This window comes from Dromiciops gliroides, chromosome 5, assembly GCF_019393635.1.
Source record: "Dromiciops gliroides isolate mDroGli1 chromosome 5, mDroGli1.pri, whole genome shotgun sequence".
Taxonomy (NCBI): domain Eukaryota; kingdom Metazoa; phylum Chordata; class Mammalia; order Microbiotheria; family Microbiotheriidae; genus Dromiciops; species Dromiciops gliroides.
In genome coordinates this window covers 65,037,370-65,056,499 of record NC_057865.1, presented here as the reverse complement: position 1 = coordinate 65,056,499, position 19,130 = coordinate 65,037,370, and the positions used below count along the sequence as shown (strand labels likewise).

Below are 19,130 nucleotides of genomic sequence, written 5' to 3'. Positions count from 1 at the left end.
CTTTTGGTCTGTTATCCTTCCCCTTGCATTTAACGTCTTTGGCAATTCACTGAAATGCCTCAACAGTATTTTATGTTGATACCTGTCCTTCGGGCCTTTCCTCCTCCTTCTCCTCTATCTCATTTTGTGTCTCCTCTAGAGTTCAACAGAATGCTGGGCACTGCTCATTGACTAAAATTTCAGCTGTCAGATGGCATCTGTGACAGTCCTGAGGCATTAACTACCGATTCAGCCACATTGTTTTGGAAATAGACAATTTGAGAAGAAATGCAAGAAAGACGTACCTCTCCCCCTCCTCACACCAGAGAATTCCTCCTTCTCCCCGCCACGTTTCTCTCGCTGCGGGGCTCCACCGCTGGGTCTGCCATCCTCCCCACCATGCTTTACTTCCCCTTTTCCTTCCTTCTGCATATCACCAACATGAAGGTTTCCCGGGGAGATACAAACTTCTTCAGGAAGACCAGAATTTTCCAACAGTTGACTATGATCTCCTCCCAAGTAATGAGATGAATATCTAAATGGTCCTTTGTTTGATGAAAAGATTTCTAAAGACTAAAAATCAAAAATAGCATTTCGTTAAAATAATGTCCCATAAAGTGTTTATGATTATATGAAGGCAAATCCTTTTTCTAAAAAGATTTCTCCAAGTAATTTTCAATCTGCTGCAAGTTTAACATACCGACATTTTTCCTTAGGCAGGCACATTAAGGATTAGAACAGGATTTTAAACTTCATTATGCTGGCTGGAAATTTTAAAAGCAGATAATTTTAAAATACTGCCTATTAAATGATTTAGAGTTTTCAATTTAATAAAAAAGGCTCGACTATCCTAAACATTAAGATTACTTTGACAAATGATTTTTACAACAATTTGGGGATGGTGGTTAAAATTTCAGATAATTCAGACAGTCTATGTGCAGTGTGTCACAAAAATATAAAATTCTGTCATATATAGGTTGAGGTGAGGTAGGAAATATTTGCTGATTTTAAAAGCATTAAGTTTTGTAATCATTTTCCTTCATTTTCCCAGTGCTTAACACAGTGCCTTCTTAATACATAGCAAGTGCTTAGTAAATACTTATTGAGTAAAGGAATGAATGAATGAATGAATTTTTCATATCTCCCAAAGTTAGATATATTTAGGAGAGAAACCACATTTCCAGTACACGTGGGTATTTCAATAGTGAAATGTTACAATAATAAAATTCATTTAAAGCTGAAAAGATTCAAAACTATATTAACTGGATAAAATGCAGGATAAGAGCATAGTTATTAATCACCATCTCATACACAAACCTATAGCTACCGTCCATACCCATACAAGTCTTTTGCTACTGGTATGCAAGATCAAATGGAAACTAAATTCTATTAGTTCTTTTAGAAAATAAAAATGTGAACTTCATAGTTAAGGTAATAGACCAAAGCAGATTGTTTATATCCTTTAAAATTATTAAGTATTTGGTTTGTTTAGAATAGAACTTCCAAGTTATTATCCATGTCACTGAATATTATAGGGCCTCTTTGATTTGTTAATTTGGGCAATGAAGAAACTGTTAATAATCCCCTGTGAACTAAACTTCAACCTCTCGAAGAGTAACTGGGCTGAAATATAACTGTGAAATCAAGCTCATTAACTTCTTCATCTGAGGAACTCAATAGAGGTGTCATACATAGCTTGATAAAAGAGTGTCATCATGGTGTGTGGTTTTTACAAGGTACGAGATCTAAAGGAAAGATGAGATCAGAGAAATGTAAAAATGTTATTAGAAAAAGTATTGTGTCAATCTCAGAGTGAAAATTCTATGCTTTTATGTAAAGATGTAAAAATTAGGATAGATTTCTAGTTATTTGACAGGGCTACTGAGATCCATGTGAAATGTGAAGATGCAAAATCCAAAAAGTCCAAGGAGCAGCAAAAGCTAAATGTAATTATCTTTATACAAAAGTGAAGAAGGATTTGAATTAATTAAACATTTATGTAACAAAATGTTGCACTAGGCACTGAGGCTAATACAGAAGATCATTGTAGTGTGAGGAGTAGGACATGGGAGGAATGGAGGAAAACAAAGAGCCAAGAACTGCCTGTCTGCTTGAACAGGACATTCTAGAATCAAAAAGAAGGGAAACAGACTGGAATTAGTTCTCAGTAGAACATGGGAACATATGTGGGGGACGATCTGTGTGAGCAACCATGATGACTGAGTCAATCTCCCAATCCCTGAATTGGAAGAGGAAAACCAGAGACCAGTTAAGTCCAGCCCAGACCCAAATAAAAACCCCTTCTGTAACCTCACCTGCTTTGAAGACCTACAGAAAGGGGGGACTCAAGATGTCTTCCCAAGACATCTCCTTCCACTTTGGTATAGCTCTGTTAGGTACAAAAGTCATTTAAATGTACCGTCATCTCATTCCACCTACCCCACTGCCCCATGACTGTGTCCAAAAGAGAATAATAAAAAACTGCCAAATGCTTTGATGAAATAAATCAACCTACAGTATCGCTACAACATACTCTGATCTAACAGTCTAGCAAACCTAACAAAAAGGGAAATGAGGTTGGTTTCGCATGGTTTGTTATTTCATAAACCTGTGCTTGCTTCTAGTAATAACCTTCTTTTCAGTGGGTTTACAAATAATTTAATGATGAATAATGATTTATTTAATAGTAATTTTTTTTTGTTTTGGTGAGGCAATTAGGGTTAAGTGACTTGCCTAGGGTCACACAGCTAGTAAGTGTCAAGTGTCTGAAGCTGGATTTGAACTCAGGTCTTCCCAAATCCAAGGCCAGTGCTCTATCCACTGCGCCACCTAGCTGCCCCTAATAATAAGTATTTTAATAAAATGGAATCATTTTAATAATAAAATGATTTAATAATTCTTTCAGGATTTTTTTGGCGGTTAAGATGAAGTTTACTGACCTGCAGTTTTCAGAATTTGCCCTTTTCCCTTTTTCGTGACGTGGAAATTACACTGACCTGGTTCCAGACTTCTGACAACTTTTCAATTTTCTGTTATTTCCCAAATAACAGCAAGTGGCTGAGAGGTCACATGTCTCTGGGTGTGGAAATCTAAACTCCCTTTGCTGGCTAGGTGCTCCCTTACTGTGAATCTTCCAAACATCTTGGCATTCTCCCATGTTGATATTCCAGCACTTACTAGTAAGTCTGTGTTCCTTCTGTCCAAATGATTCTTCTAGGTTTTGGTTTTATCCCCTTCTTCATGTTTCTGGGCTGAAGAAGCTTAATCTCATTGTCTATGCAAAGGTCTACCTAAAACCTTGAACACTTAAGTTGTACTTTGGACCTTAGGTTACTAGGGGAAACTAAGGTGTTCAGGGTACACCAGCAACTTTGAGGATGAGATCAAGGAGGACAATTCTGCACTTCTTCAAAATGTCCTCAGTCCCTCAATCAGAAACAGAATTCTGGGTGGATCAATCATGTGGCTGGTTCAGTACAGCAATTTTTATGTTCTTATTGCTGAGCTACAGAGAAGAATAGGATGCAATGACATATGGCAGAAACAGAAGCAAAAATGAACAAAAGCCAGAGGGAAATTAAAATGGTTCACATTTATCCTGTACTTAAAAATACAGTGTTTAACAGACGTGACATATAATTTACTTCTCTATATGCCAATGTCCAAGGGACAAAATGCTGTCAAGCACATGGCCTGAATCAGATTAAAATGTAATTGGGAAATATATAACAAAATAAAAATACCATAAAACATAGATAACGTTAATATGTGTTTTTTAAAGTCAAGATGTTTGACCCACAGGGATTCCAATTTCTGGTGTAGTCACCCCTGCTTCTATTTGAGTTTTATACCACTGGTGTAATGGTTAAAGAGACAGCCTTAGAGTCAGGAAGACCCAGGTTCAAGTCTTGCTTCTGATATACTGGCTGTGTAAGCCCTGGCCAAGTCCATTTAATCTCTCGATGCCCTGAGACAACTCTAATTAAAGAAGAACAGATCTGCTTATGGGCAGCTAGATGTTCTAGTAGCTAGAGTGCCAAGCCCAGAGTCAGGAAGATTCACCTTCCTGAGTTCAGATCTCGCCTCAAGCCATTAACTATGTGACACTGGGCAAGTCACTTAACCCTGTTTGCCTCAGTTTCCTCATCAGTCAAATGAGCTGAAGAAGGAAAAGGCAAACCACTCCAGTATCTCTAAAAGGACACCAAATGGGGTCACAAAGAGTCCCAATGTGACTGAACAACAAGATCTGCTTCCATAGAGGGAATTTTCTCATTAAAAGTTCCCAGTATCAATGAAATTACAAGTTGGGGAGAAGCTAATATTCAATAAATGGTTGAGATATTGTACATTATGGTCCAGCAGTAGCCCGAGTGGTTACTACACTTCTGATTTCTTTGATTTCATCATTATATCTTTCCTGAATGACCTTGTAAATCCAACTCTATGAACATTAAATGCCTATTATGCGCAAAGGATTGCTAAAAAAAATTCAAAGAAAGGTGTAGGTAAAGAAGAAATGCAAATGTATTGGTTTACAGTAAACAATGAACTTGAAACTAATCTAAAGGCTCATTAACACATGAAGATCTACCATTCTCTTGTTATTGAACATTAAACATAATGGATATTCACATCCACATTCACATTAAGAAAAATACAAATATTTATAGCCCTTGACAAATAAAAGGTCACAACCATTTTAAAACAGCAAAAGAGGTGGAAACCACTCAGGCAAGATTCTATAACATCATGTACATTATGACTCAACTTGTAATTTAGTCTAACAACTTATTAAGTCAAACCAAACAAATGGCTTGTCAGATTGCTTTCTGCTGATTTGAGTAAACTGCAAGGTTGTTCTGGTGGAATCTGGCCAAAGACACTTCAACACCAAGGAAGGAAAAGGGCATAGACATTTCCACTACAAAAGGAGTCAAATTTCTGCTTAACACCAAGAAAAGAATTATGCTTTCAGTGAGGAAGAGAGTTTTATCAGGTAATAACCAGCACATCACAAGGAACAGCAAACAAGCTTAAATGTGATCTTGTCTTTTCGAAAAACAGTTTTTTTTAAAAAGCATCTGAACTTGATTAGTAAGACATTTCAAAATGTAATCTTTGGCACAGCTGTTCTTTTTTTCAAGGGATTAAAAATAATTTGAAGGAGAATACTTTGAAGTAAGCAATACAAAAGAGAATAAATACATAGGACTTAGTATACTCTAGAATATTCTCCGTAATTCAGACTTCAAAGTGGGGTTTCCTTTTGGCCTGGATAAGTAAGGTTAGCTGTCTATGTGATCTAATTAACTAATTACCAAATCACTTCTATTTAGTGCTGTGAAGACAGACACAGTGAAAATAGGACAGATTATCAAACAATAGAATGACTAGTTACCAAAATGAAAATTAAGCTGCCCCCTGGGATCTGTGTCTTAAAGAAGTCATTGGGGGCAGGTATGTGAAGAACTGGGAAAAGCACTGGCCCTGGATTCAGGAAGACCTGAGTACAAATCCGACCTCTGACACTTACTAGCTGTGTTACCCTGGGCAAGTTACTTAACCCTCATTGCCCCGCCAAAAAAAAAAAAAAAAAAGAAAAGAAAATAAGAAGTCAACACTTCTCTAATTCATATGTCCCAAAATATTTAACAACAAGTTGAGGGTTCTAGAGAATTTAAATAATTCTTAGGGAAACAAAACAAAGAATTTTTAAAAATTATTGAATGATAAACAAATAATTTAAAAGTTTAGAGGTATGTTTTCAAAGTGATGAACAGATGCTGGTCATGTAATTTCTGATAAACCACTTTGAAAACTTACCTATCAGAAAAATGTCATTTTTTACCTCTTCTTGTCCAAATTGCTCCATAGAGTCACAGTAAACTTCACTGTCTGAATCACTTGTTAAATGCTGAATTCCTGAAATATCTTCAACATGATCATCATATGTGCCTGAATGTAATGAACAAATGCTCACTTAGTATGACAGTGCTTTAAGAGAAGAAATATGCATTAATTCAGTTACCACAAGATCCTGTGTAAAAATTAATATTCATTCAAATTTCAAATTAGAAAAATACCCCACAAATTAATGTATATCAAATTTAAACTATTTTTTCTAATTTGCCAAAGTTTTAGATAAAACTGATGATGTTCATATGAAAAGGTTTCAAGTGATTACCACTAATTGATGGAAAGTACTTAACAATACAATAGAACATAAAATACTGATAAGATAGATTACAACCAACAAGATAAAGGGCAGAGGAGAAACTGGCAAAATGCACAACAAAGACAAGTCAACAACTCTCCTGAGATGAACTTGAACTTTGCCTCTGGTCATATTTATTAACACAAAATGGTTTCTGTAAGTGACTTAAGGCCGTAGTTTTTCACTTATAAAGATGACACTCCTCTGCAGCTCTGACAAGGGTTCTGATTTTCTTTTTTTTCTTCTAGTTGCAGTGACAGATAAATCACCCATAGTAATCTCTTGCCTGGTCATTCTTATGATGACATTTGGGAAATGGCTGGCTAGATTTAGAAGTGCAGTCTGGGACTAGAAAAGAGAAGGAAACTTAACTGCCTTATTATTCTGGCCCATTCGCATGAGTAAACTGGGGTATTTTGATATTATGAAATAAAACCATAGTGAGTCACAACGTCTTAGATAGACATATTTTCTTTTTGATATATTGGGCCAAAGAGTAAAGGTCAAAAGTAATCAGTAGGAAGGAGGAGGATACACCTATGTGTTTGTGCCTAGCAGGTAAGGCTGGACCAGCTATACCACTGCCTACCCCACTGAAACGCCTCTCTGGGAGATCTCAATGTGTCTATCGCACACACAAAATCACAGTTGACATAAGTTGCTGGGGGTTTTTGGTAGCATTTAGACGGGGTGGTGGATTTGAAGACAAGAAGATCTGCATTTGATCCTGACGCTTACTGGTTAGGTGACTATGTTTAAGCTCTCTGAGCCTCAGTTTTAGTGGAAAATGGGGGTTAACACCAGTCTCAGAGGGTTGTAGTGAGGCTCAAATGAGATCATATGCATTATGAATTTTGAAGCAAAATTTGAAAAGAGGCAGCCTGGCACTGTAGAGCAGGGTGGTCGGCTCAGGCCTGCAAGGAGACCTTTCAATCAAATCCCTCCTCTAATACATACTACCCCAGGGTGGTCACTTAATCTCTTAGGACCTAGGCCACTGTCTAAGACTACAAGTTGCTGATCTATGCTGGTAGAAAGATTTCCTTCCTGGATGCTCCCCACCTGATGAAATCACAGGTTTTAATAATAATAACAGTAACAGTAACAATAACAATGGCAATGATAATGTCAACGATAACAACTAAGAAATTTGCTGGACAAGGAAATGGCAAACCACTCCAGTACCTCTTCCAAGAAAACCCCAAATAGGGTCACAGAATCAGACATGACTGAAAAACGACTGAACAACAACAAAAAATTGGCCTTCTGGAAATACTGCCACATAATAATTCTGTAACTGTAATTACTAATACCTAATATACCTAAATTTTCAATGCAGTTACAAGAGTTAAAGCTAACAAAGTATGTCAGGTAAAGTATAACCATAATACTCCTTAGATGAACTGGCACAAAGTCAGAAATGCAGCAGTCAGCCACACGTAGAACACCTAATTTACAAAATGATATTCTTAGGAGTTACTCAGAAGTTTAGATTTACAATGGCTAAAGAACAATGGGGGGCAAGAACAAAAGTAAATAAATACAAAGGTTGTTTTAAAATGTTACACAACTGCAGAGAATTTGGCTTGCCAACTCCTCAAACAAAAACCTTTTTTTTTTAGCCTGGGCCCAAATACTATTAGCTTTCAAAGCTACAATGTAATTCCTCACATAGAGATTCATGAAAGCTGACCCAGGAAGATCTCTTCTTTGTTAATAATTTATTACCATACATACTTAAAAGTACCAACAGCATCATTTGTTTTTAAATAGTCTAGAATTCAAACTTGTCTAATTGTGCAAATAAGTTTTCATTTATGTGTAATTTCTCTTAAGAGACTGACGGTGAAATCATTGAATCTTAAGGTAAATCCATTCTTGCCGAAGAAAAGTGAACAACAGTCAATACCTTGATGACTGCTGACAGCAGTTTGTCCAGTTTGTTTTAAGTTTTGGTCCCCATTTTTGACTTCTTCAGTGCTTGAGCCATTTAGGGAAGAATCGGCATGATTATCATTCGGTACATCTTGGAGAACACTGTCTTTGTCATAACCATTCGTGAAAACAATTTCCAAATCTTTATTGTCGGGTGACTCTGGCATCACTTTCTTACCTTTTATAAAGAAAAGAAATGAATACAAGTCAGACCGTCAACTTTTGATCATCCAGATGAGAATTATCCCTGTTTCATACATCTCTTTCAACCAAGAGATGTCATCCCTACTGATAACATCCCTTCTAAAGTGGTTCCCTTCTTTAGCTCAGGACTACATCCTGCTTCCTCTGAGATGGAGTTAGAACTACCCTGACCTCTGACCTGCTTTCATGGTTATAAGCAGAGGAAACTCCTTTTCTAACATCTGGTCTTGTAACAGAAGCATACACAATTTCTATACCTCCACCTCCATATATATTTGGACAATGTGGAAAATGTGGAAATCACAGACTCAGACACACACACACACACTCACTCACTCACTGGAAAGCCTCTAAAGATGCACTATTGGTTGTTTAAACCAAATTTAGTTGTCTAAATCCAAATCCAATCTACACCTTTCCTCGCAACTAACGAGACCTTACTCTCTCCTTTTGCAGGAAACATTTTCTTACAATCAGGACAGCTGGATGTTACGCATTAAGTAAATTAAATTCCTTTGAGTGCAAGAATAAAGTAGTATAAAAGTATAATCAGAGACTAATTTTGTCAATTTCTAAAAAGAAATGGAATTTAAATGAAAACTTTACTAATTGGGAAAATTTAGGCAAGTGTGAATTCTAGACTATTTTTAAAAGAATACAGTTTGGGGTACTTTAAGTGTCCATAATAATTCTAAATTATTAACAAAGCATTTCCGGGCACAGCTAGGTGGTGCAGTGGATAAAGCACTGGCCCTGGATTCAGGAAGACCTGAGTTCAAATCTGACCCCAGACACTTAACACTTACTAGCTGTGTGACCCTGGGCAAGTCACTTAACTGTCATTTCCCGGCAAAAAAAAAAAAACAAAAAGCAAAATATTTCCAAGAAGACATCTTCCTGGATGGGTCTCCTTTCTTAATTAAGTATACTGGCAACTGGAAGCAACACTAAAATTACAAACTATGCTAAAGTTCATGAGAAAGTCTGTTCTCTTAAATATATAACATCTCTCTTCTGCAATCTTAATACTATTAATTTAATAAATCCTTTATTCAAAGATATTGAAAAGCTAATTTTCAGCCCAATTCTGAATGAGTAAAGTCTGAATTCATGAAGTCTTAAGATTTTCCTGTGCATTTTTAGAACTGTGTTCTGAGAAAGGTAGCAAATATTGAAATATTTATACTTTGGTCAAAATAGTAAATTCACAATTTTTTTTAGGGGAGTTGGACTTCTTGGTGTAGTATAGTAAGTTCCTGGTAAGCAACTACTACCCACGAAGAGCAGAACCTTCTCTTCTACTCATAATCTTAGGCAATTACTTAACTATAATTTACAAATAATTCCAATAGGTAGTAAAAAACCAAAATTAGATGGGGCAGCTAGGTGGTGCAGTGGATAGAGCACCGGCCCTGGAGTCAGGAGTACCTGAGTTCAAAATCCGGCCTCAGACACTTAACACTTACTAGCTGTGTGACCCTGGGCAAGTCACTTAACCCCAGTTGCCTCACTAAAAAAAAAAAAAAAAAAAATTAGAAAAGTCTTACCATACTCATATAAACAGAATTAAAATGCAGATATTAACTACAGTAAAAGAGGGCAGGCTACTGTACTCTTGAAAATGTTTACTTAGTTTTTTATGTGGCCTGGAAACAACCTTCCCCCACTGACAGCTCTCCCAAGATTCTATTAGTTGGCTGTGATAAGATGCCCTGGCCCAGAATGGCTCAGTCCTCCCTGGCCAGAATGGTTCCACAATCGATAATGTCATTAGCAGAAAGCTAGCCCTAGTCACCTGAGATTGTGAGGTCAGTGAATCAGAAGGGCCTTCCTGTTTTGTCCCTTTCTATAATCTATTCTACTTATTCACTAGACCAGGGTTTCAAGCACTCAGCATCCTGAAGATGTTTCCTTCTTACTCACTGGAATGCGCCACGATCCAGACTTCTCCCCACCTGTAAAACCTCAGTCTGGTACCTCAGTCCGGTACCTCATTCCCCTTGTCCTCCTTTCCCTAACCTAATAAGGTTAACCTCTATGAGGTTCTGGTTGATGTAGGATTACTATCTTTTCCCTCATATATATGAACACACACAAATGCAAACACCCATGCTATTTTCATACTATAAAATGCTATATTTCTAACTTCTATTTCCTCTTTTTGAGATTCACACCCCCCCACACACACACACAGACTACAAATGGAGAAACAGACATGCATTTTAACAAGGAAGTAACTCTTTAACCCAAAAGAATTCTTCTCTAATGGTGGTATTCCAAGTGCCATGGACAGCCAGGGGATAATGGTTTTTTTGGACAAGGGGGTCTTTCTCAACACCTCTCAACTCAAACTGAAAATGTTGCTTAAATGGGATAGGTAGTGGGCTCCCTCTTCTGTAGATGCAGGAAGCTAGCCTATTAGAATGGGAGTGTGGATGACATGAAGGCCGTTCATCAGTGTTTAGCAACCCCAGATAATGGCGAATTGCTAGAACAAACTTTAAAAACTATCACTTTTACTTTGTTTGGTTTCTTTCACTTCTTCTTGGGCCTCTTCTTCCTCAGATTCAGCTCCACTGTCACTGCTTTCAGCTTTCCCATTTACAGTTTTGACCTTTGGAGTGGAAGATAGAACATTGCCAAGATCTAAAATATAAAATAAGACATTTAATTTAATATCTTCAACCGGGCTGCTTAATCACTAAGTCTGTAATAGTCTTTTAGCATAACCAATGATGGTGATACATATTTCAAAATTGCAAATATGTGATACATACTACAATATAGAAGTGATGATTATACTATTTCTTTTTCCTGTAAAATACTACATATGAAACTTCTATTCCCTCCTTTTTTGGGTTTACTATATTAGCATCAACAAAGTAAGTATACCTACAAATGAATAATTCTCCTTAAAGTGGCTAATTGGGTCTGCAATGTGTCATGCTTGCCATGCTGTTGACAACAAAAATGCAGTATCTTCAGTTCAGATCACTTGTAGCAACACTATAGTGAAGGTTATTTTTAGAATTTACATATTTAACACTAGTTAAGGTTAGAATTCTTTTTTCTACCCATAGGTTACTTTTTAAATGGAAATTACCTCTATTAATTCTATTGAAGGATTTTTGAATAATTGGTAAAGGAAACCAAGCCTTCCAGTGCGTAAGTTATCCCACAGCAGCAAATTAGGTGGTTATAGATGTATATTAACTCCCACAGTTCACTAAGGGACCAGGCGGTACCTTATGTGTCCAACTTTCTACCAAAGAATCTCTAGATATTTGCAACCTTACAGGAAAGACTGACAAGCTAGAGAGCACTGAGGAGAAGATGACCTGAAAGGTATAAGGCCTAGACTGAATGAACCGGGCATAGTGAATCTAGAAGAGATCCGATTTATTAGGGACTGTGCTAGCTCTCTTTAATTCAGAGGACAGAGCTATACACAATGCGGGGAACTTTCAGATCCACAGATTTTGATGTCATGTAAGGTAAAGCCTCTTACCAATCAGAGCTATCCCAAAGTGGAATGGAAGGCCTTAGAGGTAGTGTGTCCCCCTCACTGCAAGTCCTCAGCTAACAAATGGGTGGCTCCTTGTCAAGTAAGTTGTAGAATAGATTCTTGGTGGTATACACAGGGCATTCAATGGCCTCTGGGATCCCCTCCCACTCAGACTCTGTGATTTGGCGAATATCGTAGATTTCAAATAGTAACCTAGTAGAAACACTGGCTTTCTTCAATACGTATCTTGAAACAGCAAAAGAGGCACCAAGAAGAACACAGCCCAAATATTTCAGAGACTCTTTTATCATCCAAACAGTTAATTAAAATTTTGAAGTGCCCTCTCCCTTGTCCCCCATTCCTCCACACTTCAGATACTTGTGACTGGTTAGGCCTTCTTAAACTTTCCACTTGTGAGCCCTTTTTGCCTGAGAAATTTTTACACAACCTCAGGTATACAGCTATATAAAATAGGTTTATATAACCTTTTACTGTTGCCAAATTTTTCATGACACCCACATTCAGTTATGTGACCCCATATAGGATCACAAGCCAGTTTAAGCGCTTTGCTCTATGTCACACTAGGTGTGATTCTACAGGAAAGCAGTGAAGTCAAATTTCAATGCCAACTTTAGGTATCACTTCTTGCCCTCACTCATATTAGCAGAAGTCCATGTGGCTAAGAAGTAGACTATTAACTTCCTTCCTAACTGTTAATTATTTATTTAGTCAATTACAAGAGCTATCAGGCTGTTTTAATTAACTTTTTTTTTTTTCAAGAGAAGGTACTGGTAGAGTACCTTAGGGTTGCTGGATGGCTCAGTGGATAGAACATTAGGCTTGGAGTCAGGAAGACCTGAATTCAAATTTGGTCTCAGACACTAACTAGTTCTGTGTGACCCTGGGCAAGTCACTTATCCTCTGTCTTAATCCACTGAAGAAAAAAATGGCAAACCACTCCTATCTTTGCCAAGAAAACCCCATAGACAGTATAGTCCATGGGGTCATGAAGGCCCCACACAACTAAACAACTGAACAACAACTAGTAGAGAACAGAGGGCACACACCGACACTAGAAAATTATTCTTGTGTCTAAACAAAAAGTATCAATAAAATTATTTTCAGTAAGAGTGAAGGATAACTAATGGGCCACAGGAGTGTTGCCTTAGCATTTATGAAATTAATTTAAATATTGAGAGGAAGATCACCGGCCCACTGGGTAGATACTTTTTAGAAGATTTATATAAAGACATGGACAAGAACTGCCAAGGATGAAAAGACATAGATGTCAGAACAACTGCAGCATCGTCAATGAAAAAACAAAAATGAAACTACTGTGTAATTATAGGGGAAACACTTAACCCTAGAGAAGAACTGTGAAAATATATCTTCTGCTTATCTTTGCTAAGATGGGGAAAAATGGGTATAAAATACTGCATATACTATCAAACACTGTCATTATGTTCATTTGTATCTGGGTTTTGTATTCCTAATATGCCCCATTGATCAACTTTTTTTGGGAAAAAACACTCTAACACTTCCCTTTCTTTTCTCTGCATTTGAAAAGAATTCTCCTTTTTCATTGCTGATAGTGGTAGTTTGATTTTCCTATCTCTCTTTAAAAATAAGATGAGCTAATAGTTTAAGGTTTTTTTTAATATTTATTTTAATTTTTTTTTTGCGGGGCAATGGGGGTTAAGTGACTTGCCCAGGGTCACACAGCCAGTAAGTGTCAAGAGTCTGAGGCTGGATTTGAACTCAGGAACTCCTGAATCCAGGGCCGGTGCTTTATCCACTGCGGCACCTAGCCACCCCCATAATAGTTTAAGTTTAATGATAACAGTAATAGCTAGTATTTATGCAATGTTTTAAGGCAATAGTGTCAACTCAACGGGATCCCCAGTTGACTTAGAAAAGCACAAATTAACATTATCTATGTTGTACTATATTTTAATCTATTTTCTCAAACATCTTCCAGTTGAATTTTAATCAGGTCACATATGGCCCTTGAGAGTTTGACAGCTCTGCTTTAAAGTTTGGAAAGTAGCTACCACAACTTGTATGATCCTGACTGATTTTTTTGGTATTTGGCCTCTTTTTGGCTCTAGCAGTATTTTTTCTTTGACTTGGAAGCTTTGGATTTGGGCAATGACATTGGGGGGGGGGGGTGTTCATTTAAGAGATAAGTGATAGATTCTATTTTTACTTTGTCCTGTGATTCTAATAAATATTGATAGTTGAAATATAGCTTTTTGCGTGGTCATGGCTTTTGGTGAGTCTAATGCCTCTTAACTTGTCCCTTTTTGACCCATTTTCCAGGGTAGTTGCTTTTATTAGCAGATTTTCCTTTTTCAAAAAAAGTCTTTTGATTTTGTTCTAATATTTCATTTTGTTTTGTGGAGTCAGAGTTCTTGTTAGTCCATTCTTATTGTCATCAAGCCTGATACTTGGTTATGTTTTTTCATCTTCTGTTCTAAGCTATTTTTTTGTGATTCTTTCCTCCAGAGTTCTTATTTCACCTCTAATTCAAATGCTTTTTTTTTTTTTTTGCTTCATTTCTTCCAAGTATTCTTGTAGCTCTTGTAGAAAAGCCATGTTTTCCTCTGAGGCTCTGCTTGTAGTTACTGTAGTTACTCTGAGTTTCTCTCTTGGGTCTCTCAAGACCCATACAATTTCTTTAAAGTATTATATAAATTATTATCTCCAGCCTCACTTCCTGATTTGGGACACTGTGCCAGGGTCAAGTTCTATCCTCTCCTTAAATGGGTGGGATCAGTCCCTGTTTGATCCTAACCTCACTTTCCTAGATTCTGGGTGCTGGTTTCCATTTCCCTGGGTGTGTCTACACTCAGGATGCTTCCACTCTTCAACATCCCTCATCCAACCCTTACAGTTGGCTATCCTGAGTCTTCTGTTCCCCTTTCAGCTTCCTCGGTCAAGGTACTGACTCTAGTGGGTCTCCTCTTTCAGTGTCTATAGTTTTTGCCTATCTTTTTGTGAGGTTCTAAGCTAGATGAAGGAGCTTGCTGATGTTTCCCTTTTTCAGTGTTAAATCTGGTACTCTTTTTAGATTATTGCTGAAATACTAGTGGGAGAACTTGGCTCCTCTCTGACTTTTCATATGGTTATCTTCATTGGAAGCCCCCGCTGGCTGTGATCCCATTACTACTGATGTGTCAATATGTCAACAGTCATGTCAGAGGTAGCCTTGAAAATTCTAACAAGCACATGAAGCACAGAGTCTTAAGCTAAAGAGGCCATACTTAGTGAAAAATATCTTATTGAGCCAATTTACTGTTCAGCTGTGCATGGACGGGTTGAATACAAAATCACTTCTGCTGACATAGGAAGAGGTCAGTATTATACAGTTTGTAAAAGTACAATGATTATCCCTAAATGATTTATCTATTAGCCCAGTGGAAAGCAGCTAAGAGACAAATAGCTATCTGTCTGAGGGTCATTTTTAACACTAAGATTTATTTAATATTAGTACGAATATTTAGTTAAGGACCTCAAAATTATATGAAAATTATAAATATTTAACTCTACACATCAAGAGGAAGGAACGATACTTTTACCTACTCCAGTGTTTTGTAGGTATAAGTAATATAGTATTTCAAAGCATTTAAAATTTTCTGAAATAAAGGTACATATGAATTCAAGCTATTACTGTACCATTATAGTAGAAAATCTTCAAAGAGATGATCACTATTTAAAAGGCTCCTGTTTGTCTTCTCAAATTCTGTCCTCCCTCTCCCTTCTTTACTAGGAGAAAATGATAATGTAGCTCTACACACATACACACATATGCAGGGATAAGGAAAGAATCAGGAGCATAGAACAGGGCAACAGAAAGTGTACAGTTCAGATCCTGACTCCAAAGTCTGGAACTCAGTTGTTTTGGAAGCTATAGTGTGACTATCTACAAGCACTGTAAAGCAAGTACGAGTGAACATCCATTTTCAAAACTGTTTCTAATACCTACTCTGCACTGGTCAAATCTCTGAACAAGCTAAAATTGTGGAACAAGATCAAACGATTTCTAAACAGAATCCTGAAAGACACCTAAGAGCTGGCAGCTTCAATTAAATACACACGTCAGATTGTTAAATCCTCAAGAGTATCATTCCCAGAGGCACAGCAGTATGATATCCTGGTGGGGCTGGGATAGAGTAGAGTATCATCAAATGGAAGACTTAAACTCTTGTAGAAATGTGGTCATTTCTGGTTTCAGTGCTATTACTACTAGAAACCTCCAGGTTCCTGATGTGATGAAAAGAGTGCTAGACTTAGAATCAAAAAGGCACGGGTTCAAATCCTGCCTCTAACCACTTATTAGCTTTCTGATGTGCACAATGCAGTTAGATCCTAAGCTCCAGGGTCTTTACTCTGTAGAAGTGAGATGACAACACTGGCTCCTCCCACTACCCATCTTAAAGGCCTGCTGCTGGGAAAGCATTTTGCCATAAAAACATAAAGTCACTATTACCAGTTTCACAATTCACAGTTTCAAACATCAAACATCTCAGCACCAACACACTCTCCCTGCACCCAGATAAGACGGGCTCGTTTCTCTTGTTAATACCTTGACGTGTGCTCTCTCCGTGGAAGCTTTTCTCTGTGTTCTGTAGGCACCATAAGTAAGGCTCAGCATTAGCTTATTTTACTATTTGTAGGGAGCCCTGGAATGGGTCCATAATAAATGAAGAAAGACGCCTTCATTTGTTTGCATGTACTTGAAATGGAAAAACTACTCAATCTCTCACTGTACTTCCTGAATTGGACAAGATTCAAAACTGCTGAGCTTGTGAAATGTGAACATTACAAAATTCGGCAGTTTGGAAATGGCAAGTGGATGGGAAGGGGAAAGGAATATGCTCAAACATAAATGCTGTGATTTAAAATGTGTTCTTTCTATTTCTCTGATCCAGGTGGGATTTTTGACTCAACCGTAATGGACACAGAAAGGTTAATGTAAGCTTCACAAATGTAGGTTTCGGTTTCAGTGGAATATTTACAAAGCACTGGCAAGACTGGCTTAATTTGTCATGAGATATAATCATGCCTGCTTAACCACTCTGGTACAACAGATCGCCTCCAGTTTAAAATGTACTAAGATAGAACTGGAGATCCAAGAGAGGCTCTCAGTCTTTAGTCATCCAAGGAGGAGGCAACATGGTACTATGACTTAGTGGACCATCTGGATGAATTCTTTTTTTTTTTGGTGAGGCAATTGGGGTTAAATGACTTGCCCAGGGTCACACAGCTAGTAAGTGTTAAGTGTCTGAGGCCAGATTTGAACTCAGGTCCTTCTGACTGCAGAGCCAGTGCTCTATCCACTGCACCATCTAGCTGCCCCTGAATGAATTCTTTAAAAGTGAATTAAGTTGGAATTATGCCCAAAGGGTGATAAAGCTGTACATACCCTTTGACCCAGCAATACCACTTTGGGGTCTTTTTCCCAAAGAAATCATGAAAAGGGGAAAGGGACCCACATGTACAAAAATATTTATAGCTGCTCTTTATGTGATGGCAAGGAATTGGAATTTGAGGGGATTCCCATCAACTGGGGAATGGCTGGACAAGTTGTGGTATATGAATACAATGGAATACAATTGTGCTGTAAGAAACAATGAGCAGGAGGAGTTCAGAGAAACCTGGAGGGTCTTGCATGGGCTGATGATGAGTGAGATGAGCAGAACCAGAAGAACATTGTACACAGTATCATCAACATTGAGTGTTGATCTACTGTGATGGACTATATTCTTCTCACCAATGCAATGGCACAGAAGAGTTCCAGGGAACTCATGATAGAAGAGGATCTCCAAATCCAAGAAAAAAAAACAAAAACTGTGGAGTATAGATGCTGAATGAACCATACTATTTCTTTTGTTTTTGGTGCTGTTGTTTTTTCTATTTTGAGGTTTTTCATCATTGCCCTGAGTTTTCTCTTATGACATGACTAATGCAGAAATAGGATTAATGTCATTATGTATATATATATATATAAAACCTATATCAGATTACCTGCTGTCTAGGGGAGGGGTAAGGGAGGGAGAAAAATCTGAAATTGTAAAGCTTGTATAAACAAAGGTTGAGAACTATCTTTACATGTAATGGAAAAAAATAAAATACTTTATTAATTGGGAAAAAAAAGTGAATTAAGTACTGGGGTTGGAGACCAAGATAGTAGAGAATAGGCTCCTCATCCCTACCCCATCCCCCCAATCCCATGTAAATAAATGGCATGATCTTTGTTGAAAAAAAAAATTAAGTATGGGGCAGCTAGGTGACACAGTGGATAAAGCACTCGCCCTCGAGTCAGGAGGACCTGAATTCAAATCTGGCCTCAGACACATGACACTTACTAGCTGTGTGACCCTGGCAAGTCACGTAACCCTCACTGCCTCACCAAAAAAAAAAAAAAAAAAATTAAGTACAATACATATAGCCTATATCAGACTGCTTGATGTCTTGGGGAGGAGGGGAGGGAAGGGAGAGAAACAAAAATCTGGAACTAGAAATCTTATAAAAACAAATGTTGAAAACTATCTCTACATGTAACTAGAAAATAATAAAATACTTTTATGATTAAAAAGAAAAAATGAATTAAGTACAAAAACCAGCCAAGTAAAAAATAACTCTATGACTACTACTATAGTCTAGACTCCTAATCCCATTTTGATAAACTCCTAGCACAAGTTTTAAAAAGTCAGTAAATTTTAACAAATAAAACAACAAATAACTGTGAAAGGAAACAGATCTACCAGCATTTGTATAGCAATCTATAACTGATATGCCACATGAGGAAGTGGAAACGTCACTGAAGATGATGAAGTAGATGTTACATATAGATAAAGGTGCACGTGAGCACACACAAGGAATCTCTGCTAAAACTGACCTTTTTTTTTTTTTGGTGAGGCAATTGGGGTTAAGTGACTTGCCCAAGGTCACACAGTTAGTAAGTGTCAAATGTCTGAGGCCACATTTGAACTCAGGTCCTCCAGACACCAGGGCCACTGCTCTATCCACTGCACCACCTAGCTGCCCCCTAAAACTGACCATTTTAAGGCATTTGGGGATAGGTTTTCAAGGTATCACAAATTAGGAAATATTCCAAAAGAATAGAAACATTATGAAAAAGTTATTAAGGAGATACCAAGAACTATTTATCTATATATTTACCTTCTCATCTCTATCAAATATATATGAAGACATATATTCAGCATCAAGAGTATCCCTTATCAAAACATGAAAAAACTGTTGAAAGGCTCTAATTTTCTCTGCAGC

At 37.4% G+C, this 19,130-nt stretch overlaps 1 protein-coding gene across 3 annotated transcripts in view; it reads right to left on the bottom strand.

Annotated features, from left to right (window-relative positions):
- Positions 1-19,130, bottom strand: part of ACBD5 (acyl-CoA binding domain containing 5) — a 58,584-nt gene that overhangs the window by 19,941 nt on the left and 19,513 nt on the right. For all 3 annotated transcript variants that reach the window (XM_043966658.1, XM_043966659.1, XM_043966660.1), the window contains 4 exons: positions 10,856-10,981; positions 8,106-8,309; positions 5,831-5,937; positions 285-552 (listed from right to left, as the gene is read on the bottom strand). In XM_043966658.1, the coding sequence (XP_043822593.1) occupies positions 285-552; positions 5,831-5,937; positions 8,106-8,309; positions 10,856-10,981 (705 nt within the window). The remainder of the gene's footprint in view (positions 1-284; positions 553-5,830; positions 5,938-8,105; positions 8,310-10,855; positions 10,982-19,130) is intronic.